The 23,969-nt window shown below is 39.5% G+C and overlaps 3 protein-coding genes and 1 long non-coding RNA gene across 6 annotated transcripts; 2 read left to right on the forward strand and 2 right to left on the reverse strand.

The window, feature by feature from the left end:
- Positions 1–1,662: 1,662 nt before the first annotated feature.
- rela (v-rel avian reticuloendotheliosis viral oncogene homolog A) lies at positions 1,663–14,221 on the forward strand. 2 transcript variants are annotated; one of them, XM_079670966.1, is made up of 11 exons: positions 1,663–1,827; positions 4,370–4,405; positions 4,628–4,773; positions 5,915–6,060; positions 7,693–7,784; positions 8,660–8,794; positions 11,033–11,137; positions 11,584–11,799; positions 11,897–11,977; positions 12,079–12,162; positions 12,445–14,221. In XM_079670966.1, the coding sequence occupies exons 1-11, from the start codon at positions 1,821–1,823 to the stop codon at positions 13,272–13,274; spliced, it is 1,878 nt and encodes a 625-aa protein (XP_079527092.1). In that variant the 5' UTR covers positions 1,663–1,820; the 3' UTR covers positions 13,275–14,221. The 2 variants fall into 2 exon arrangements, with proteins under 2 accessions (XP_079527092.1, XP_079527091.1); XM_079670965.1 differs by having other exon boundaries at positions 1,664–1,827; positions 12,442–14,221.
- cUnh11orf68 (chromosome Un C11orf68 homolog) lies at positions 14,222–16,023 on the reverse strand. The gene is made up of 2 exons (XM_079670967.1): positions 15,872–16,023; positions 14,222–15,419 (listed from the first exon to the last, which is right to left on the reverse strand). Exon 2 carries the CDS (start codon positions 15,373–15,375, stop codon positions 14,632–14,634), a length of 744 nt encoding a protein of 247 aa, XP_079527093.1. The 5' UTR covers positions 15,376–15,419; positions 15,872–16,023; the 3' UTR covers positions 14,222–14,631.
- A 371-nt stretch (positions 16,024–16,394) lies between these two features.
- On the forward strand, positions 16,395–21,341 carry drap1 (DR1-associated protein 1 (negative cofactor 2 alpha)). 2 transcript variants are annotated; one of them, XM_079670968.1, is made up of 7 exons: positions 16,395–16,588; positions 17,206–17,278; positions 17,535–17,628; positions 17,840–17,965; positions 18,637–18,727; positions 18,915–19,003; positions 19,942–21,341. In XM_079670968.1, the coding sequence occupies exons 1-7, from the start codon at positions 16,547–16,549 to the stop codon at positions 20,114–20,116; spliced, it is 690 nt and encodes a 229-aa protein (XP_079527094.1). In that variant the 5' UTR covers positions 16,395–16,546; the 3' UTR covers positions 20,117–21,341. The 2 variants fall into 2 exon arrangements, with proteins under 2 accessions (XP_079527094.1, XP_079527095.1); XM_079670969.1 differs by lacking the exon at positions 16,395–16,588 and adding an exon at positions 16,661–16,739.
- LOC307032749 lies at positions 20,453–23,189 on the reverse strand. Its single transcript, XR_013806371.1, has 2 exons — positions 23,039–23,189; positions 20,453–22,150 (listed from the first exon to the last, which is right to left on the reverse strand). It is a non-coding gene; the product is annotated as an uncharacterized lncRNA (long non-coding RNA).
- Positions 23,190–23,969: the final 780 nt, after the last annotated feature.

Genomic DNA, 23,969 nt, shown 5'->3' on the forward strand with positions numbered 1-23,969 from the left:
AACTGACTCAGATAATATTGGTAATTATGAGACGCTTTTTTCGACCCATGAAACGTCTGGACAAACTAATAAACAAGAGACATGTTGTATGAGGGGAATAATGCACAGTGCTGTTAATGAAACCATTGATTTATTCACCTACAGCGCCCTCTTCTGGTCAGAGGGAATTGTGTTTCTTAAGTTTCTTGATCAACTGTTTTTATGATTATTAAATTATTTCTTTTTTGTTGAACAAATGAAAGTAAACAACAAATACTATTTAATAAACAGAGGTAGTAGCCTTACATGTTTAATGGCAATACTTTGCCAATGTCAAGGCCTGGAAATAGATGTTATTGTAGCAGCAGCAGAGTGTAACACTCTCCAGTTTATGACTAAATCCAGAAGTTATGTTTTCGCCTCTCCCACTCACAACCTCTTTTTTTGTTTCCTTTCAAGTGCGTCATCTGGGTATTTCCGCACTGTTTTGAGTGGGTGGTGGCGAGTTGCACTGCAGAGAGAGAAAAGGCGAAGGGCTGCAACTGGGTCAAGCTAGCCAAGAGACAGCACCGGAAACAGAATGGTTTTCTCTTCAGAATAAAACGGTCAATTGACGTAAAAACAAATGCATCCAGTAAGGATGTCGTAATAACATTAACCTAGTACTAAGTGTAGGATAAATGTTTTACAAAACAAAAGAAGCCGTATAACCTCAACACGTACAGTCCCTGTAATCTGAGCACAATGTCCAAAAATAATAACGTCAAAACTTAAATCAGATATATTACCTCAATTGACAAAGAAACCAACAATCTCAAGATCAAGTTTAACAGTTTAACAGACATTGTACGGTACAATTTAGCTTCTTTGTTTTTAATATTCATTAAACTGATCATTAAACTTCAGTGATTAGTTGTTTTGACCTTAAAGGAAGGATAGGTAAGAATGGAGAAACCAGCTCAAGTGCAAGTAGCCATCCAGTTATTTTAGCCGGGCCGGCTAAAATAATGGGTCGTGCTTTTTACAGTGCCACGGCTTCCACAGATAACATTTTTTAAAATGTATTTATGTCAAAGCATTTAATATATTCATTGCTTTCGGGATGTTAAGAGCATTCCATGGAATATAACAGCAAGTGTTTCTGAAATATTACCTTTAATATTATGTATATTGTTTTAATCATGTCTTACATCTATTTTATAGGTAGGCCTATTATAGGTTTCGACTTGTATTATCTATTTTACCATTTCATTTGCAAAATTCCCTTTAAAGTTGGTGTTTAAATCCTTTGACTTTTATCAATCTTATTAATTATTAACTTTTTATTATTAATGTCTTATTTGGGTTTTATTTTCATTATTTATTTAACAGTTATTTATATTTTATCCTATTTATTAATTTTGTCTTCCTTTTTCTCATAACATTTTCAAAAAGACTAAGTATGTATTTGTAGATATTTAATTCTTATTAAATATTGTTAACTTTTCAGATAAATTGATGGAAATAGCAGCAATTCACGAATAGCTTCAATACATTTTGATGAAGACAGTAAAGTGGATTTTTCATGTAAAATACATTTTCTTGCAGATATTGAAGTTAATATGGACTTTTTTCAGCGCTGTTCTCACCGGAAGCCCTGCATTATCATACCGCCCTCTCAACGTCCAGCTTTACTACCTGTCGTTCACCGAGGTGGGCGGAGCCAGGAAGGCGACAGAACAGCAATGTCAAGAAGTTTATGGAGTTGGCACTGTCGTGTATGCATCGTCTTTTAGCAACAGAACACAAACAGATAAACAGTGGTGTCGACGGAGAAGCGTGAGTCGGACACGGAAACAGCCATGGACGGTGAGTGGAAGTTAAGCTGCTCGGCCTGTTTACTCACATTAGACACTGGAGCTGAAACTGTACAGGGAGTTGTTTTGCGCACAGGGGAAAGCCCCGCTATCACTGGGTCTGCGCTAACATTGGGAGTCTGCAGTTCCCGGATAGTACGCTACCGTACAGTAGGAAGTTTGACATTACTGTGCTTTAATGGCTTATACCTGCTACATCCGGTAACAGTATGCTACATTGAGTGTGTTTATTCCTCTGTGTGTAGCTAACTCACCTGACAGTCTCGAGCTGCCAAAGGGCCTATTGGGTGTCCAACTCATGGATTTCTTCAGTGACTGAACATACAAAACCTCATTCAGATATCTATATATTTATATTTACCTACCTACCTATCTATTTATTGAAAGATGTGATAAACTATGTTGTTGTTTCTCGTTGTTGATAAATTATCTTCAGTTCGGCAAACATAAACCCACTAGGTAGCGATTGGTTTAAATTAAAAACCAGCAGTGTAAACTAACTGAGTTGATTTACTGAAGTACTGTACTTAAGTACAGTTTTGAGGTACTTGCACTTTACTTGAGTATTTCAATGTTTTGCTACTTCTACTTCCCTTCAATCCAGAGGTAAATAGTTTACTTTGCAGATTTGGATTAATGATGTGAAATCAACACTTGAATAAGACTTTATGTCACCTGGAATACAATTCAAATCTACCTTTCAAAGTAATATAAGTTAGCTGCACCTTAACCAGGTGTAATAACACTTAGTTTAAGGCATTATAATTATAATCAAAACATATCATATATATTATTCTGAAATGGACCAATCTGTGGAATGATTACTTTAACTTTTGCTACTTTAAGTATATTTTGATGCTTATACTTTTGTACACTTTTACTTGAGTAACATTTTGATACAGGACTTTTACTTGTAACAGAGTGTTCCTACACTGTGGTACTTCAACTTTAATTAAGTACAACATCTGAGTACTTTCACCACCTCTGAAAATCTATTGTATTATGAATGGTCCTCACCGCTCGAGAACCGCCCACCTCAGTCTTAGTGGATGGACGTATGGAAACAGCACTTCATACTTTGTACAAGTCCCAAATAGAAACAGGCTGTTTAGTGGCTCAAAAGCATGCTGATGTGAAGAGTGTCCTGTGATGACTTAAAAACTGCCATCTTTCTATTTTATTCAATTTTTACCTTTGTCTGCAAGCCAAATAACATTAAATACCACGATAAACAATCAACAACATCAATGACCTAAACTCCCAAAAATATTGACTTTGTTAATATACTGTATATGATTTATCCATGTCTACCATATGGATAGGAAAGAGACAGTGAAATTAAATCCATGTCAAAACCCCTTTTGTTAGGGTAATTTAAAGTTAAAAATAACTCACACAAATGTCTCACTTCCTTCATCTCTGATTTGATATTAGTACATTAAGTCAGTTTTGGAGGCCATGTGGTATACATTTACTTTACTTTCCCTTTCACATCAGGCCCTCATTTGCCTCTCAAATAATAACAATTGTAATTATTGTGGCCTTTTTGGTTTGTCTTATTCCAAGATCCACATGTATTAATCTTGCATACATTGATCTAAATCAGAGCTTGTTGTAATGTCAGTGTTTCCCCTACCATTGTCTTGGAGGGGCGCTGCGCTGAAATTCAAGGTGTTTAAAAAAAAACTATATATATATATAGCACCAAATTGCAACTAATCTATATCTACTGTCACTTTTCACATTGAACATGTGCTCTTTAATCAAATAAACTAAACACTTTCATTTTAAGTTGTGAGTTTAGTGTTTTTGACCCTAAGAAACACTGATGCATTAATCAATAACAATAATCCACAGCTCTTCTCTCTGCTCCAGAGGATTAAAAAAAATATATATCCCCCCTCCCCGCTCAGGCAGCACCCCCCCAAAGCATTAAACCTAGGGGAAACACTGCATGTGGAACACATTCTATGAGTTTGGTCTGGGAAGCAGGCATGTTACAACTTGGGAATCCTCCTACCAATGCTTTCACATCAAACAAGTCCTACTAGCCTTTGGGTGGAGCTTCGGCCTCCTGACTTTCTGTCACACCCCGCTTCTTTCTATGAATCTTAACAATTCATTAACCAAGTCTGAAACCGGAGCGCTCCAATTACAATGGAGGCTCCTCACAACAAGGCATGTAATCTGACACCAATATTACACCCTGCCTGTCATTGTTTGCTTCTTCTTCTCCTTTCCGCACTTGGCAGGCAGTTTATGGCGATTTTTTATATTTAGCTGGGAAGCCCTTGTTTTTCAGCGACCTTTGACCTCTTTGGACACAGCTCTGTCTAGTAGATTTCCACCCTGGCCACCCAATGACAAACCCTTACCAAACCACAAATATGTGTGGAAAGCAGCCTTTGGTTTATGTCATCATCACTACCAGTGTATTCTGTGTTCAATGTACTTTGAATGGAGAACCACTAATTGCTCTAAGACTTTGACGAACAAGCGTTTAACCTTTCTTTTCTTCTTGTTGTCCCCCGCAGCTGTGTATGGTTGGGGTATGACCCCGCACAACCAAGGTAAGACGGTTTTCTGTAAATAATTAGTGTTTAATATGACCCGGCTCTGACTTTGAACTAGTAAAGATTTGACACTGTGTACCTATAACAGACCGATTCCTGTGTTGACGCACTGATTCTGTGATTCATGCTTTCACAATCTGGACAGAGACTTTGTTTCTGTATTTCCAAAAGACAGCACACCACATGTACGTCACATTCTTCTTCTTCTTTCTCCATCAGTCCAAGCAGCGGGCCCCTTCATAGAGATCATCGAGCAGCCGAAGCAGAGGGGCATGAGGTTCAGGTATAAGTGTGAGGGGCGGTCAGCTGGAAGCATCCCCGGAGAGAAGAGCAACGAAACCACCAAGACCCACCCAGCCATCAAGGTGAGACTTAAACTCCATTTATTGAGGATGTTTTCTAGGTTGGATCCATTTAATGTAGCTTAGATAACATGATAATACACTTTGGTCAAAGTTGGTGTAAAGTATCAACCATAATGTCATTAACTTTTACTCTTCCTCTATTATAAAACAATACTACTCTACTGTTCTTGCTGTTAAAAATGCATGCAATTAGAAATATCTGACAAGTCCATTTTGTTAAAGAGGACATATTTTGCTCATTTTCGTGTGTGTGTGTGTGTGTGTGTGTGTGTGTGTGTGTGTGTGTGTGTGTGTGTGTGTGTGTGTGTGTGTGTGTGTGTGTGTGTGTGTGTGTGTGTGTGTGTGTGTGTGTGTGTGTGTGTGTGTGTGTGTGTGTGTGTGTGTGTGTGTGTGTGTGTGTGTGTGTGTGTGTGTGTGTGTGTGTGTGTGTGTGTGTGTGTGTGTGTGTGTGGGGCTGAGTTATGATCGGTCATAATATCACCAAATTTGGTGATGATGAAATAGTTTACAGTGAGATTTACTCCCATACTTTTGGCCATACTCGCGCAGCCCTACAAATGTACTGAGATAGGTCCACAGTTTAGAGATATCCCGCCCCTTGGCCTATCACGTACAACGTGTTGGAGTGCTAGCCAATAGAAGTGAGAGAGTTACATTGTGGTGTCATTATGTTAAGTAAGCAAACAAAGGACTCCAATGGAGGTGCTCTGGATAGGAGGGCCTATATTAGGGCCTCTTTAATAATAAGAAAAGAACAATTGGCAGAGTAATCTATAATGGACATAAGAAACTCATCACATAAATGAATTGTCTTAACAAAAGTTACAAAGTGCTTAACAATAAAAGCAGTCAAGCTTTAACTTTAACATATTACTTTTAATTTGAACTTTAAATGGAATTTACTGTCGTTGACCATGACAAAACAAAAATAACACAACATTTTAAAATCTGTTGTATTCTACAATGTAAAACAGGGCTACGTTACATCAATTTTGAGATATTACATGAAATGTGTCCGTTTTAGCAGTTGTCGGCCATTGACAATAACCCTCAACTAGCCTCTAAACCCGAATAAACATTGCTCATGTGTCATTAGGATTTCCTTTTGGAAATATGAAACTATTGCATATTCCTCTCACAGGTGCACAACTACAGTGGCCCCCTGCATGTTCGCATCTCATTGGTGACGAAGAACCCACCCCACAAACCTCACCCGCATGAACTGGTCGGAAAAGACTGCAAACATGGCTACTACGAGGCAGACCTGCAGGAGAGAAGAATACACAGGTAGACTGGGGTGTGGCTAATGTGTGACAGAAACATCTCGCACGTAAGAGAAACTGGAGGAAATGATGCCACTTTTTAAAAAATGTTCAAATTGACACTGAATGACCTCAGGGGAAACTACTGTTCCACATGAAAACATTGTGGCATTTGTTTAAGATTGATCTAGATAAAGAGATTCATCCTTTGTGGGAGATGACGTGTTTTCTGGCGTGTACATTTAGTCGTCAGTTTCATCACGAGTTTATAGATGTGTCAAACATTAACAGAACACACCACTTACAGAAATACGGTTCAGTATCGTATCCTGCTTGACAATCATACATGTCACTGCTACAAATAAATAAAATAAAAAGCATTGGGGGGGCTTTGCAATAAATGCACAATAACAGCAAATGAGACTATTTTTCAATGATATAAGGTTTATTATTGCATCATTTGACCAGTCTATCTGAGCAGAGACCTGTCTATCTTTATCAGAAGTGTGATGCAATTCAAACAAACAGTGTGTACTGCCCACCACTGTCAGTGTATTGTGATTCAAAGGTGAGTGCACTTGTTTATATTAGTCATTAGTTTTTTTTCACATCGAAAATGGTACATTGCATAATAAAAAGCTAGAAAAAGAGCTATAAGTTATTTTACTACACACTAAGATATTAGGGTGTAATGATATATTAATTTGGATTGATTCAATTATCCAATATCATGAATCTAAAGTGAAAAGAAAATACCCTGATCTTTTATCAGGGACTATGGATGGAAATGAGCTCAAACCTAAAATCCAGCATATTTACACTTGAAGCATTATTTGTCTAAAGCGTCATTAATGTGCTTTGTCCCTATTCAAATAAACGATTAAAATGAAATGAAATATTTTAGAATTATAGTGAAATTCCCAAGCCTAATTTCAACACACCTCCTTATAAATATTAAAACAATTGTTAATCATGGGGAATGCGGCACATAACTGCTGGTCTTTTTTATTTCTTTGATCATAAAGAATAGATTGTTTTCCGTTCAAATAAAACAATGGTCAAAGTGTATTGAATGAGCTTTTTACTCGGGTGCTATAAATATAAGATTGTGTCAAATAGGCACAGGGTATTGTATTATAATATTTGCAAAACCCTAAATTCAATCATATTGTTGCAGCAAATATAGTATTGTTGTCCTGATAGTTGAGATAATATCTCATCATCTTGAAACTTGTGGTTAACACCCTTAGTGTCTCAGTACTACAACAAAATTAGAATAAGGTCTTCTTGGCGAGAGAGTTATTTTCCCAAATAAAACATTGTTTTTTGTGCTCATCAACATTAATATACAGAACAGAAACAGATAATCATTTCTGTTAGTGAAATATCAGTTAGTCATTAACATATTCATAATATTGGATGTATAAAATATCTTTATATATTGGTACTGAGCATGTTTCTACTCACACAGAGTCCTTTCAACCTTTACCCTGTGTTAACTGTAAGTGTAAGTGTTTGACCACCAATATGTGTCGGTTCTAGATTACTTTGTTTCACTGTAAAACCAATGAGAATGAATATCGTCAGTTAGAAAGTACATGCATGCTTCATTGGTTTCTGTCTTCTGGTTTCGGTCTAAGACTGTATTTGCTTTCAGTTTTCAGAACCTGGGCATACAGTGTGTCAAGAAGAAGGATGTGAATGAAGCCATCACGTGTCGGCTGCAGACCAACAACAACCCCTTCAACAGTAAGTTCTGCAGAGAGAAGCGAGTTGGACCCAAAGGACTCTGCGTTGTTACCTTTTGGGGGGGGGGGGGGGGAGTTAATCTTCAGCATGGAGAGTCCCTGATTGTCCTGCTCAAGTGTGATGCCACTATTTTACTGAACTGATATTTAGATTTCTGTCTTAAACCTTGCTAAAAAAAGAAAAGGGGAATCTCATTTTAAATATGCTAAAGAAAGAAGGCAGTGTGATAGATTAGCTCTATGATTGCTGCTACAACACATTTGTTTTTCAACTTTTTAGCAAGTTTAGCTTTTTTTTTCGCTCTGTTAAGAACTAGCTAAAAGTTAGCATTAGCAGTGATAGCCACTGCTACAAGAAACTCCAACTGTTTACCTAATTTCTTTGAGTTCACAGCAGTGGGTTCTAAGCATAAAATAGGTTCAAGAAGTATCAAGCTAGCTACTGTCATGTATACACATTTTTTTAATTTAAGAGTCTTATACCTTTACTTTATCGCTGTGTTTCTCTGTCTACCTATTTATACAACAGATTTGCATGTAGCTTTTACCTTAGCTATGTTTAAAAACTAGCTAACTGGGTAGAGTTAGCATTAGCAATGATGCCCACCTAAACATAGAATGTGTCCCAACAGTTTTACTAACTTCTCTGAATCTACAGCAGTGGACGCTTAACACAAAATAGGAACAATTCCATGATAGTTATGATATGAACGGTTCTGTATTTTAGAAAAACAAGTCTATGTACCGTTACAATAAGATCAGGAAACGTAAATACCCTGACCCTTTTAAATCTGATAGCCTACATATTACAGCTTGCAATGCTCTGCCAGACACATTGTGAACCCCACCCTTTTCCCTGCTGTGTGTTGGTTGCAGTTCCCGATGCGAAGGTGTGGGAGGAGGAATTTGACTTGAACGCGGTCCGGCTTTGCGTCCAGGCCACCATCACTCTGCCTACCGGGGATCTGATTCCCCTGAAGCCTGTGGTATCGCAGCCCATCTTTGACAACAGTGAGTTGGCAACACATATGTTGCAGATTTTGGAACTCTAATGTCAGAGCTGAAACCATTAGTTGATCTATTAGTTAATCAACAGTAAACTAATTGGGGACTATTGTGATAACCAATTAATGATGTTAATAACAAATGTCTGATTCCAGCAAATGGGAGGATTCTGTACCTTTCTTTCTCATATATTATTGTAAACTAAATAGTTTTGACATTTGAAGGAATAACATTTGTGTTGGTAGTTGCAACCCTGGCTTATAAATATACTTTTGGGTAGAATCTCTTTAATATAACATATTTTTTGGACAGGGTTAACTAATATGAATTTGGGGGAAATACCAGTGTTTATTTTATTGATTAGTTATTTGATAGGGACAGATACAGTTTACATAGACTAACGGCTATCTAATGCAAGTCGCATGGCGTTTATAGCAGAAGCAGGTCTGTTACACCCCTCCCTGGAAGGGCTTTTTGTTTCTGTGTAAACAAGTTCACAATCATCCTAAACATCATTAAACTCCCTCAGACACTCTTTGTTCCTCTTTGCACTTGAACTTTTCTTGTCAGCCCCAAGGTATTTACAATAATTAGTCTATATATTTATAGCAAGTATCCCGATTCTTACTCAGTTGCTGAGCATTCACACTACAAAACCCTACCCACAAAACACAGCTCTATACATAGATGTATAGTATGTACGCATCTCTTTCCTGAATTGTGTGTCACTAAGTCCAGTAAATAAATGTTGAAGTGAAATGATTGTATGCTCTCATGCTGTTTCAAACATGAATATTGTTTCTTTTCAGAGAGGATTATTTAAGTACTGTTGCCAGAGTTTCCGTTTGCCGGTCAACATGTCCGTTAAAGTTTAAATCTTCCGGACAAAATGAGAAAAGTGCCGGTCAAAGGTCTTCTTTGTTGTTTATTGAGCTTTAAAACAAATTGATAACGACTCTATATTAAACAAACTAATTATAGTACTGTAGATCAACTACATTATTCAAAAGTGTACAGTAACTTTGGATAATAACAAAGGAATAATAAACAGAGCCTCTCTTTTCCTCTTTCTCTCTCTCTCTCTCCTGACAGCCTGTCAGTATCGTCTCATGCAGCTCACTGATCCAGTAATGAGTGACCCGACAGTGAAGAATAAATATATTTATATCTAGGTTAGGTTGTTCCGGAGGTAGATAAAATAGCTAAGTGTGTTAGTTCTAACTTGAAGTGTGTGTTTTGCTCCGCTCACCAGTCCTTCACAGCGGACAGAGCTGCTGGTGATCATAGAGCTGCATCATGTAGAGCTGCAGGTGATCATAGAGCTGCATCATGTAGAGCTGCAGGTGATCATAGAGCTGCATCATGTAGAGCTGCAGGTGATCATAGAGCTGCATCGTGTAGAGCTGCAGGTGATCATGCAGAGCTGCTTGTCTCCGTCAGCAGCAGCAGCTCATCTGATCTCCCTCTCTCTCGCGTCCGATTAGACTTCACTCGCGTTTTTGTCCATATCGATCAGATCTAGCTAGTTCTGGCTAATGATATGACTGCCTGCTTATCAAAGGACACCAAACAATAAGCGTTGCTTGGCAACGGGGTGTGGCGGCAAAGTATAGCGCAGAATTATGCATTTGTTTACATGAGGGGCCAAAATGTCCCCTTCAGGAGGATAAATCTCTTTCTCCACACTGTTAGACATTAGAATTGACTCTTCTTGTCTGTCACATAAGTGGTGCAACTGATGCGATATTGCGCTAAGGGGGAATTATTTTGACCAGACATTTTGACCGGAGAGATTTAGATTTGCCGGTCTTCAGCATATTTTACCGGTCATAGTCCGGTAATTACCAGCTACCAGAAACTCTGAATGTTGAGTCTGCACAGTGTTGAAGTTGAGGTTTTATTAGATAAATATTTTAGGTAGTCCAAAACGTGAATAAGTGTTAGTGCTGAGATTAAAATCTGAGGAAATACAATAAATAACAAAATAATTCTACAAATCAAGATTCATAAAAAAAATATAATGAATTTATAAAAATACAAAAAACATACAAACAGAAAAGATACATTGAAACTAAATATATTTTTTAAATTCCTGCCGAAGGGTTGCAATATTGATTCTTCAATAATAGCCTGAGTCCTTCTGCATTTAAATATGTCAGGTTATTTGTATTTACAGGTTTTCAGGGTCGCCCAATAGCTCAGTGGTATTTACAAGTTTTCATAAATGCTTTTTTTCTCTAAAAGGGGCGCCAAACACAGCTGAGCTGAAGATCTGCCGAGTCAACCGCAACAATGGAAGCTGCAAAGGAGGGGATGAAATATTTCTACTGTGTGACAAAGTGCAAAAAGGTACAATAAGCCTGTAGAGAATGGGATGGGTTACATATTTAAGGAATAAATACTTTAATATTATTTAGTGTGTGATTAAGAATAAGATGGCTCTATAACATTTAGTTCATATGTGGTTGCGTTGTGTCACAGGGTAATGCAAAGCAGACGCATTATTTCTAAGTGACTTCAATCACAAACCAAAAGATGTCTTCCTCTATTCCCCTGTCCACTTTTTCCAATGCTCTAATTCAATTATGAACATGCTATGTTCATTGACAACTTCTTTGCACTGTGTATTTGTGCCTACTAAATGAGTCAACTGTAGAACACTGAGAAAAACAAAGCAAAGATATATGATCATTATCAAAGATCCCACTTGCAGTATTTTGGTTGTGCTGTTAATAATGTGAAGTTTATGTTCTCTATCTTATCTCTCTACATTTCCCATTCTGTGTTCTTTGTAGAGGACATCGAGGTGCGCTTCTTCCAGGACTCCTGGGAGGGAAAAGGCACTTTCTCGCAGGCTGACGTCCACAGGCAGGTGGCCATTGTGTTCCGCACACCGCCGTACCGCGATGCTAACCTCACCGAGCCCATCAGAGTCAAGATGCAGCTGCGTCGGCCCTCAGACCGCGAGGTCAGCGAGCCAATGGACTTCCAGTACCTGCCCTCTGACCCAGGTAAGAGGCATTGTTCCCATTATTCCTGTAATGTCAAATAAATGCCTAAGTCACTCTAAGATGTTCCTGTTTATTAACTGTTCATTGACCCCTGTAGATGAATACAGGCTGAATGAGAAGAGGAAGCGTACAGGGGACATGTTCCAGAGCCTGAAGCTGGGGCCCATGCTCTCTAGTGGTATGACATATTTGTTTGTGTCACTACCACTGCTATATATATAATATTGTATTTAAATGTTCTGTTTCAATGTAATCTAATCATGTCTGCTGAAATGTTAGTGTCCATTCCACAAGATAGACGGCACATAAGCCCGGCAAGGAGAACAATCACAACCAAGCCTCCATCTATGAACCCACAAGTTGGTGAGTCTGTTTAATATGTCTGAAAGAAACATTTGCATATGTTACAAAATGCAGTAAATTTGACCTGCAATAATCTAAAACATGGGCCATGTACTGGGGCTCAGTCCCATCTGCGGTGGTCCTGGGTTTGTATTTACACGTCATCCCCTCTATCACCCCAACGATCGGCACACCTTTGCCATAAACTGATTATTTGTAGGTCATTTTCAGCATAAAGATAATGTGATTTTCAATAGTGACATTTAAATTCCTTCTTGCTTGTGTCATGTGTGTCTCCAGCAGCTGTGGTGCCCCCTGGTGCCAGTGGAGCCAAACCCCAGTCTTCCTACTCATATCAACCGGGCCAGCTTTTCTCAGTCCAGCCCAAGATGGAGCCAGTCTCTGCTGCAACTACAAACCAAACATGGAAAATCATGGAGAGCCTGCGCCTGGGCTCCCAACCCAAGGCCACTCCAGTGCCCAACTTCACAATGAGCCAGGCTCCATCCTCTTGCACCACGTCCACCGCCAACCAGGACTACTCAACCGTCAACCTGGCAGACCTGCACGAGTTCTTCCCCAACATCTCCTCGGCCATGGCCCAGGAGACAGCAGCTTCTCAGGCCGGCGCGTCCTCCTCACAGAGCAGCAGCTCCTTCACCCTGCAGGGCTCTCACTACCGGGTGGACCCACCACTTGTGGACGATGATATCCCAGAGTTCCCAAGCTTTTCCGAAGCCCAGCCTCCAGGTGTTCTGGATAACCTAAACATGGACGACTTTGAGGACCTCCTGAACCCGAACCTCATGAACGAGGGTGGAAACGTCCCAGTGATGTTGCCTTCAGCTTCATGCCAACAAGCTCACAGCTCGTCTTCCGCTGCTCACGCCGCAGCATCCCAGAACACATCTGACCCCGCCGGCCTCCCAGGAAGCACCTGGATGAATTACCCCAACAGCATTGTCCACCTGCTCCAGAACGAGGGCATGATTGACATGTCGTCCAACAATGGCAACCACCGCTCCACCGTGCTCGATGAGTTTGACGAGTTGATGTCTGCAGACGAGGATCGTCTTATTTCCATTTTTAACAGTGGAAGCCAAGCTGGGTTTGTGTCAGGACACCCGACTTAAAGTTTGTCCAAGTGATTTTTATACGGACAAACTAAGACCACATGTATCTGCCCTTCAGAACTGTAAGTCCTTAGTTGTTACAAAAGGAAAGAGGGTGGATTAATTAGGGCTTGTAAAAGATGATATGTAGCAAAACTGCTCACTGTGTACATGCTTTTTAATAACACCAAAACAAGGACTCTTTCTGGTATTCAATAAGTAGGATTTATTTCTCGGATATCATTGTTCAGCATCAATCATTAACTTTGTTCTATAAAGACAATCAGATCATGTGCATAGCTGAATGCATTTTATCAAAAGTTTTCCTGTTGAAGTTATTTTCTGTGGAACATGTTAAGCATGTTTTTGTACAATTGTAGTAACTCTGGTCAGTGTTAATGTGATTATAATTCTGTAAGTTTGGTTAAAGCGGTAGGGGCTCGCAGTAGGATTTTAATCACACCTGGAGGTAAGTCTATACAAATAATATCCTTGTAGTTAAATATCCGCATTTATGACTATGACTTCCAAATACGTTGTCTTTTAAGGTCAGCAGCAACAAATGATGTTCTTATACTCGTGCCTTTGAGTCTCAACACGTACAGTAATGCGTTACAAACCAAATGAAGGTCTACATATATATATATATATATATATATAATTATCAAGCTACATTAATAAGTACATGCTTATAGCAGGAGCTCACACTCAGAGCTGTATCAGATTATGTTTTGCTGTCGGCCTCTGGTCCGTTTTTCTACACTTATTTCATAAGTTATGGCTGCAGTTTCCCTTAAAGACTTGTATGTCAACTTGTTTTACTCTGTAGTAAAAAAAATGCTTTCAGATGCCATTTTATACTAGTATGATGTAAACATAGTATATGTGCCTTTTTGCTGTTATGAATGATTCATTCTGTCAAAATCCCAAACATTTTTCTTGGAAATAAAACCTACTGCGTGTACAAATTGTCTTCAAAAGTAGACTTTATTTGGCAACTCTGTTATCGTGGTTCAGTACTAATGAAAAAATAAAGCCCAAAAGATTAGACAAATGCATTTTGTAAAAGCAAAAAACAAATGCTTTTCCACCCTGTCCATCAGGTAGGTGTTACAACATGAAGAACACACATTTTCTTACTTATGAACACACTATAATCATAACAAAATATGTGACAACCGTTCTGGTCACTTTGGAAATATAACAGCATGAAAACACAAGTATAAATTAGATTATTTTTTGCCAAAAGGAAGAACTTGATCAAAATTCAGCGACTGACATTCAAAAGCATTTGTCAGTGAGCTGTACAGCACAGTCGGCTCGTGGGATCAAGAAGTGCTTCTTCATCCCACAAAACTACCCTCTTCTTCTGACGGACTTATGTTACTTCAAGATTGGTGACTCTGTTGATAATGTGTGAACGGCGGGGCACACACTCCAGGTCAAATTTGCTCTCGTATATGGTCGGACAGAGTTTCCAGCGGTTGTTTCTGTAGATTCCCAGGTATGTGTACACATCTGGCTTGTAGGTGAGAGAGCACTTGACCCCTGCGGCACGGATGACAGAGTCTAGCCTCAAGACCTCGCTCTCGTCAGTGAAGTTCTCGTTATAGGCACAAATGACCTGCTTGCCCTCTCCCTTGGAGTTATGCGGACTGACTTTAACTAAGGAGATCTTGCCATCCAGGGCCGCTCTCGCCACACACTCCCAGGCATTGTCCAACTTGAAACCAGTGTCCAAGTGCATCAGCCATTTGCCTGTGAGCACTCCGTGGTTGAGGGCCAGCTCCTTCACTGTCTGGAAGCTGGCTGGCCGGCCGCTGGCCAAAAGTTTCTCCCAGCTCTCCTGCAGACCAGTGACATCCCCAACGCTGGGGCAGTGGTTCAGGCCCAGCACAGCGATCCACCCCACAGGGCTCACTCCACCTTCTTCATTGCCAAATCTGTCCACTTGGGAGGGCCCGTTGGTTTTCAGCCAGGCATCGAACTCGGATCTGGGAGTTCTTCTCGAGTCAAACACAATCCAAGGGTCCATGTCTGCAGCCATGGCCTCAGCAGCATGGGTTTCTGCAGCGAAGGGAGTCGCCACCTCGACACCTCCAGGGGCCCCTTCCTCCTCCATGTTGCTGTTAGTTTAGGGGAATTTAACAAGTCCTTCGTCTTACCCTGTTGAAATGAGAAATGCGTTCTTTATTAAAATGGTCATTAAAATCAAATGAGCACATTGTCGATTAGTTTGGACTATTTCCAAATCTAGGCTAAAGTGAACCGCTGGATTGTTTACTAATGCTGCTAAATTACTAGCCTGCAACATTAGCAAACCTGGTTCTAAAGCTAACGTTTGTCCAACAAAAGTTAATTGCTATAAATAAGCTTTTTTATCAATTGTGTGTGTAAGTGATACAGTTAACAGGAAGCTAAACACGAAAATATATTTGAAGCTAGCTAAACGGCTAGCTTGCCATTAAACAATCGTCCACGGTTACATTATTTGCAAATTTGAAGAAGGGTTGTAGCGTAACCGCAAGCTTGATATCACACCTAACGTTTTAATATAAATACTTTACATGTGGATAATAGGTAAGATGTCAAACTGTGGACGTTGAGGCTTAACGTACCTGCAGTTGGTGGCGTTGGTTGTCCAGTGTTGTTCTTCCGCTCACGCGCAGCACTAACTGACTGCGGTAAAGCTAGTTGCCGTTTAGATTATGTTGCAGTTTATTCTATTCGTGCAGTTACGGTACATGTGCTTTGAGCAGCCAAAATATAATTTAAAAGAACTTCAATATATTCTCACATCTGACACACCTCTGTATCAAAGAGTTGTATGAGAAACTCCATCAAAATGACCCAAAGTTTAACAGTAGGGACTTTCACTCGCCTATAGACCAGTGCTACATTACACAAGTTTACCTCGGAAATTAAATATGTTCATAAATATGAGACCAATCTGTGTTAATACAAATAAAGTACAATGTGGGGTTTGTAAAAACGAAGTGTATGTGTGTTATTGTTGCATTTACGTTAAACTACAACACACTGCAGTTAGGGGGGTCCAACTACTGTTAAAGTCATGTTTACATTTGAATCCTGTACAAAGTTGATCCAAAATGACGGCACTGGGACCATGCGGAACCAAGCCGAGCAACCAGCCAACGGGGAACGAGTGACGACGTGCTAATGAGTTAGCAGGGTAGCTATCGCTATCAAGTGTGTACGCGGTATACAATATAGAATAATATTTCACAGTGTATTCCATTTTAATTTAGGGAAGCCACCCGGGTTATTTAATTATGCCGAGCAAAAAGAAGAAATACAACGCCAGATTCCCTCCGGTGAGTTTAAACTTCGCTGAACCGGTGTTGAGAGTAGGCAGCGCTAGCATACTGTGTGATGGAAAGCTAACTTGTCTAGCAAGCTTGATCGGGGTTTGGCCTGTCTGCTTGCATAAATAGCTAATAAGCGCAAACCTTTACAACTCAAAATGTAAGTTGTATTAGTGCCATTATTAAAACGGAATTGCTTTTATAATTGGTTGTCCCATTTACTTTGCGTCCCAGTGATACCTATAGTACAGTTTAGACGTGCAACGCAAGTTAGCTAGCGAGTCCAGCAGTTAGCGTTGTTTTTAGCATGCCAAGCTAAGTGAGACTTAACGTTATACATCTTGGTAAATCCGTTGTTTGTGAGTGTTTTGATAGCACACACATTATAATACAGGACAGTGATGAAAAGGGCTAAACAGGCATGCTATGCAAGTCCTCGTATCAGGGAACCGACTATCCAAAAATGTGTTGTACCGTTAATGTGTATGAGTAATAAGTTACCCTAACATTGTTCATACATTTAAACATTCTTTAAAAGTTTATTTTTCATTATTTCCAAATGTGTGTCAATGCATTGACTCACTATACACACACATGTGTAATACTTACCTTTTTTGTACTTACAGGCCAGGATAAAGAAGATTATGCAGACGGATGAAGAAATAGGCAAAGTGGCTGCAGCAGTACCTGTTATTATCTGTATCCTTCCTGACAAAAAGCTTCACTGTGCATGTTCCAAGTATCAATCATCAGTATTTGTTTTGAATCCACAAAAGTATGTTTGATTTGATTAAGTTGTGTACATGGCATTTAGGTCATTAAACTAATGATCTGACTGTAAGTTTAAACATTAACTTTGTTAACAAGTCAAACAGAAAATGATTAAACTATTTAGTTAGTTATTGATAAAGTCAGCAAACCTGTTGCATATACATTTCCTTATCTAAGATGTCAGCGAGAGCCCTGGAGCTTTTTTTGGAATCATTGCTTACAAAGGCCTGTCAAGTCACCCAGTCTAGGAATGCAAAGACGATGACAACATCGCATCTGTAAGTTTGTGTGTTTGTGTGTCTTGATAAATAACCTGGTCTAGATTGCACTGTGTTGGAGTTGGACTTGTTTGGGAGTCGTCCTCTGCTCAGTTCATTCTGACTGACATACCACAGATGTAATTTGATGGTACGACTCTTTACTCAAACCAGAATGCATGCGAGTCTGTGGAGAAAGCAGTGTGCTGACTTGGACATTGTGTTTCCACAGAAAGCAGTGTATCGAGCTGGAGCAACAGTTTGATTTCTTGAAAGACCTGGTGGCAACTGTGCCAGACATGCAGGGCGAGGGGGAGGAGAACCACACCGAGGGGGGTGGAGAAAAAGTCCCACGCAGGTATGTGTCTCTTTCTCACGCTCGCATACACACACTGACATGCTTGTATGGCATGATAACTAAAAGGAATAGAACAATAATAGCTTTGTCTGTCGTGCAGATAACGTTGATTCATTAATCTGGTATACCACATGATTTTTCACTCATTAATTTCTGATGAGTCATGCACACACATTTTAACTCCTTATATGGAAACAAGTAGAGTTACCTTTTGCCTTTCGAGCTCCAGCTGCTGCTTTAAATTGACTAAGGTTTTTTGACCAAATGTTTGTTATCTTAACGACTTTCCCTTATCTCCATTCTGTTTTTGATTTGCAAAAAAGTAAAGTAGATTAAAACAACAAGAGAAGAAAACTAATTATTGAGGATTGTAGAAGGATGAAAGCATTATTGATTGTCAAATCAAACACTGGAACTGCTAAATAGAAGCAGAGGGCTTGGCAGAGAATCGCACATAAATTAAGTGAAAACCCCAAAGAGTGTTGCTGATTCGATTGTGATTCAATTTAAATGAGTTGTAAACTGATCTTATTTTAAACATCGTCTCAGCTGTGGGCATGTGGAGCATGTTTTGTATATAAATAACTAAAAGTAATGTAATGTTTTCTAGACATCACAATTGTTGTTTTTTTCCGAATAATCCACATGTTCTTTTTTGTCTTCTCCCAAAGGGGTAGAAAACCCGGGTCTGGCCGCAAGAATGGGGGGGCTGGCTCCAAAGGAAAGGACAAGAAGTTGTCTGGCACAGAGTCAGAGCAGGAGGTGGGGATTTATTTGCATGCAGAGGAAAAAAGCTATCCACAAGTTGTTTCATCCGGAACATACAATTGGACATTATGAGCACAGAAAAATACTTTATTTCCAAGCCTATAAATGATATTTCGTACAGTTGCAATGATGTGTGTGTGAGGTAAGAAGTCTCACTGGTGTGTTTTTTGTGATAAAACAGGATGACTCAGAAGAAAGCGAGACGGACGGGGATGAGGAGGACGGCTCTCAGTCCAGCACAAACCTGCAGGCTGCATCCAGGTTCCACAGGTATGAACCCATCACATATAAATCAATACACAGTAACTGTAGCACAACAATCAAGGTTATCAAAGCAGACAGAAACGTAGGTAACAGAATCAGTCAGAATTTTGCTAAGATTAGCCACACTGTATCTGAAAAAGTTTGTTTAATTGAGCAATGGTATGTATCATATCTTTACTTATCATTTTAATATAAAATATGTGTTTTTTTCTTCTTTCAACATTGAAAAAGTCTCACTTTTACAACAGATGAATGAGCTGTTTGGTTTCATTATGTCCACTGTAAGTCCAATGCTCCTATTGTAAATTATTAAAAAATGATGTTCAGATATCCGGTGGACATGGAGGTGGCGCTGTTTTTCCTCTGAAACAGCTCTTGCTGTGGCTAATTCCACATTACTTTAGTATTTTAAGCAGGTTTTTTGAATATTTTATATTTGCATTGTATACATTTCCATATAAAGTGTACACAAAAAAAAAGTCTAAGGTGTGGCTAGACACTAAATGGAAATGGATGAGTTTCTCATCACCGGGACAATTGCAATGTAGAAAAAAAGGTCCATGGAAATAATATTGTTGTCTCTTAATTGGTAGTGACCTTTAAATCTATTGCCCACGTTTATCATACTTGTTGGAATAACATATGTTGATTTGTTTTTGTTTACTGACTCATTGGAGTATCAGAATTATAAATCCATCATCCGTCCCACAGCAGGTACATTTACAACAGCAGAGATACGGTGCAGATAAAAAGATAACAATTATTAGTGTAGATATATATTAAAAAAAAGACGCAAACACAGGCTAAAAAAATAAAACACACACATCCCCAGTAAAATATTAGTAGCAGTCTTAAATATGTACCATGTGTTAAATATGAACTAGTCTTTAGTCTAAATTGTATTTGATTGACATCTGTTTTGCTCGTCTCCCCCCCCCCCACAGCCCAACAGCACCCCCCCAGGACACGCCCCTGCCGGTCAGCATGGCTCCCGCACAGTTGGAGGGCACAGTGGCCTTCGCCCCCCACCCCTCCATGATCAGCGTCGCAGCACCTCCCCCCGCCCCGGAGCCGCACAAAAACGAGGAGGATGACGACGACGAAGACTATGACTCTTAGCTCCCCTCCTTCTCCTCCACCACCACTACTCGCACACACAAACACACACACACACTCTTTCTACGTTATTTTCAGATTTCTTAAGTTGTCCTCGCGGCTGCTCCAACTGAGGAGGGAAAGACTCTTCGTCGCTGACAGCAAATCCCTCGGCTGTAAAAAAGACAAAGTCGCAGGAGACGGAAAACTGGCTGTATATTATGTGTTTTAATTTCTTTTCCCCCCCCTTTTTTTTTTTAATGTGGTTTTATTTTATTGTAGAAGAGAATCCGACGAGGTTGTTTTTTAACGTTGACTGATTTAAAGAAATGGCGGTCGTCACTGTTTTTGCCATGGGCCCCCACGGACAGGATAGGTGTGGTTTGTGTTGCTTTGTAGCTTTTTCATTTGGCACTTTTTTTCTTTTTCCTCGATTCCCAGTAGTAGATATTATGATGTGGACAAGTCACTCAAGATCAGCCCCCCCAAAAAAACTTCTATCAGCAGCAGTCAAGGCCTTAAGAGACAAGTTCAGGGGCAGTAGTTTCCAAAGTGTTAGGAAGGTGATGCACACTGGACAAAGGGAACGGAGGTCATTGTCTCACCCATAAAGTGTTATATTACCACGTTATCAATTGGCTATGAGTGACTGCTGTTAATGTGAGCCCTACTTCCAGGCTTTGTCACAACTCACTAGTCAGTCCGATTGTCGGGCTGCAACGTAAACAAGGAAGCAGGTGTATTTTTACGATAGGTTAGCTAACCACAGCCTTTTTCAATCAGTTTCTATTTTTAATTCAGGTTTTATCAAGTAAACTACAAACAGCCAACCATATCAGCAGGGTCATTTTCTTTTTGCACTAAGCTGTCCTAGCTTAGTGCTATAATATACTATTTTATAGCACCATTTAATTCCCCCGGATCGCCCATCAGTAGTATACTGTGACTCTTGGACCATAACTTTGTTTTTAAAGTTGTTTGTCTCCTTTGTCCACTCTCATTTCTATTCTGGCCACCCCTCCTATTTTTGGAATTATTTTCAACATTTTGTTCCCCCCACCTCGTTTTAGATTGTTTTAAATGTATCCATTGAAAAACAAAAAGATGGGGCTCCCAGTTATGTGTCAGTCTCAGTGTGAAATATTTCCGAATAGACATTTGAAGTTGACACTGTATTGTAAACTTTTAACATTCTTTTTATTTTGTATGGGTAAAAAATAAAGTTCATATTTCAATTTAAGAAAAATAAGCCACGCTTGTTTGGGGTTTGTTGTGTTTTCCATATCGGAGATGAAAAGCCTTCCACATCAAGCAAATCTGAGACGGCATTCATCTTTAGACAGTTCTTTATTCACTTGAAGGGCAAAACATGACTCGCGGCATCTTAAAGCTAAATATTTCAAAGTGGTAATTTTTGGATCTCATCCTTTGTAGTCCTGACGCAGTTGCCCTTTTTGAGTTCGTTATTTTGAAAGTTTCCCATGGATTCATATCATGTTTATTTACTCGCAGTGTCTGAACCTGAAAGACCAGCGCTGCGTTTTATCCTCCACACAGCAGCCTCCTCTTGTATTTAAATCAGATAAGTACAAGACGGTACAGGTTTGTGGAACGTTGTTCACAGAGAGGCGATTGTCACCGTCATGGACGCACCGGCACACTTGGCCCACAGTGTGTCCCGCCCCAGTCCTCTTCCTGTTGCCTTCTTTATTTTTTCAAACAGTCCATTCTGTCGTGTAGACCAAGCAACCCTGAGCCGGGGCCGCAAAAACAACTGCATCCTTCCTGCTCAAGCGTTGACTCAGCGGACTGCGAGGAGGGTGGGGTTAGTTGTGTGTGTGTGTGTGGGGTGGGGGTAGGAGCAGGGTGTAGGTGGTTGACTTTAGGAGGTTGGTGTCCAAACAAACGGCAGCCATGGGGCAAGGAAGGAGGGAGGGTAAGTGGAGGGGGGGGGGGGGGGCATCAAAGGGGCGAACATGAAGGAAGCACACTGTTTCCACACGGCCGTCGGGGGGGCCAATGGCCCTCTGATTCCCAGCCACTCCTAGCTTTGGAAACCTGGGGAAATGTGGCAAAATGTTGATTACCTGACCTTTTCCAAGAATAAAAGTCTTCAATTGTGTGTCTACAAAACATAAAATGCATTCCGTGGCTAAGCCAAGCTGTGGTCTTAATCAGAATGCACTCTGGGAACTAACTCATTAATATAATTTGTGCTGTAGGCTATTTTTATATAAAGCAGTATGTATGTCCCTGCTTCAATGTGTTTGGTGGAATATTCTGAAATACAGGGGTGGAAGAAGTACTCAGATTAGTTACTTAAGCAAAAGTAGCTAGTTACAAGTTAAGGTCCTGCATTCCAAATATTAATTAGGTAAACATACAAATGTATAGGTGTCAAAAGTACCACGAGTAAAAGTGGTACTTTTACTCGTGGTACTTTTGACCACGAGTAATGTGGTCAAAAGTACCACCCTGTTCTAAATAGGCCTTATGCATAGTGGCCCATTTCAGAATCGTATATATCTTCAGTTACTGGGTTACTATTATGTTTATTTATGTGTTTAGATTTTTTATATGCTAATAATCTAAACCTAAGCTAATAAATCTGTCAAATAAATGTAAAAAGTACAATATTGTCTTTTAAAATGTAGTATGGAGTAGAAGTACAAAGTAGCATAAACTGAGAATACTCGCATAAGTACCTCAAAATTGTACTTAAGTACAGTACTTGAGTAAATTGACTTTTTTACTCTCCATCACTGGACATACAGTATCATACATTCCAAAAACACAGGTAGTAAGCCATGGCATACATTATTTTTACGGCACATTTCCTATTGTACACATGGGAAAACTCCAAGCACGTTCAAATAAAAAAACCGAACACACAGGAAAGAGCATGAATAAAGGACAGAGCGTCTCTTGCTATGGAATCACACTGACCACATGCCTGGGAGTGTCGGCGCAGGAACACCTAGTCCCCAACAACGGTACCACTCCCTCCTGTTGGAGAATGCTTGTTAAATGATTTTTTTTGTTTTACTTAGCCTTCAAAATAAATAATGTTTTTAAGATTTGCATCTGCTGTAGAAATCCTGAGATAGCTGTGGAAATACATATAAACACTAGCATAGCCCGTTGACCTAGCATGTTTCTGTTTACTTTAGGTGCAATGTGCAATATCTGGTCACATGTTCTTAATAAATAGGGGTAACATTTCTCCTACTGGATCCATAAGATCTAAAAGTACATATATCACTTAAAACATAAAAAGTCAACATCTAACTAACAACATAGGGCAAGAATTGGATTTTGTATTTAATCCATGATGAGCTTTACTTCCTGGTCCCCTCATGGTGACTCTGCAACACAATACATACTGCTACTTTTTCCCATTCTGTTGATAGTGTTCATTTGTTAGTGTTTAAAAAAAAAATCTGGGCATATCTTACATGTTGCTATACTTCAAGAATGTTTAGGCTGTAATAAAGCCCATTGCCAGAGAAATTAACATTAACATTATGCATTTTCTATGCATTTTGTTTCTAAATAACATCTTATAATGTAGTTGTGTTCCTTTATTCCTTGTGGCAATGGGCTTCCATAGGCTGTATTATTGGATATAATGAGTCATAACAGAGGAGGACAATGTGTAGCCTTTAAGTGACATTTCAAAATGGCATCCCATGTCAGCAAAAGTTTGTACATTTTTCATTAAGATATTCTGCAGAAGTAGTCTGCTGAACTCTTTAGTATTTCAAAATAGAAAGGTTATAATAAAAGTGAGACTGTTCTCCCAGGATTTAAAACTTTGAAATGAGCTTAATTTGACTTTATCCGGAGGAGATCTGTACAGCAGTAAATCCGACTCCAC

Source organism: Notothenia rossii, assembly GCF_949606895.1.
Source record: "Notothenia rossii genome assembly, chromosome: 3".
Classification (NCBI taxonomy): Eukaryota; Metazoa; Chordata; class Actinopteri; order Perciformes; family Nototheniidae; genus Notothenia; species Notothenia rossii.

What these genes read in the sequence shown, in the direction of transcription:
- rela (XM_079670965.1), top strand. An exon ending in TATGACCCCGCACAACCAAG is followed by an intron (nt 4,406 to 4,627) that starts GTAAGACGGTTT and finishes TTTCTCCATCAG; the next exon opens with TCCAAGCAGCGGGCCCCTTC. An exon ending in ATCTATGAACCCACAAGTTG is followed by an intron (nt 12,163 to 12,441) that starts GTGAGTCTGTTT and finishes GTGTGTCTCCAG; the next exon opens with CAGCTGTGGTGCCCCCTGGT.
- cUnh11orf68 (XM_079670967.1), bottom strand. Translation starts at nt 15,375, where the DNA reads ATGGAGGAGGAAGGGGCCCCTGGAGGTGTCGAGGTGGCGACTCCCTTC.
- drap1 (XM_079670968.1), top strand. Translation starts at nt 16,547, where the DNA reads ATGCCGAGCAAAAAGAAGAAATACAACGCCAGATTCCCTCCG. An exon ending in ACAACGCCAGATTCCCTCCG is followed by an intron (nt 16,589 to 17,205) that starts GTGAGTTTAAAC and finishes TTGTACTTACAG; the next exon opens with GCCAGGATAAAGAAGATTAT. An exon ending in GGAGAAAAAGTCCCACGCAG is followed by an intron (nt 17,966 to 18,636) that starts GTATGTGTCTCT and finishes CTTCTCCCAAAG; the next exon opens with GGGTAGAAAACCCGGGTCTG.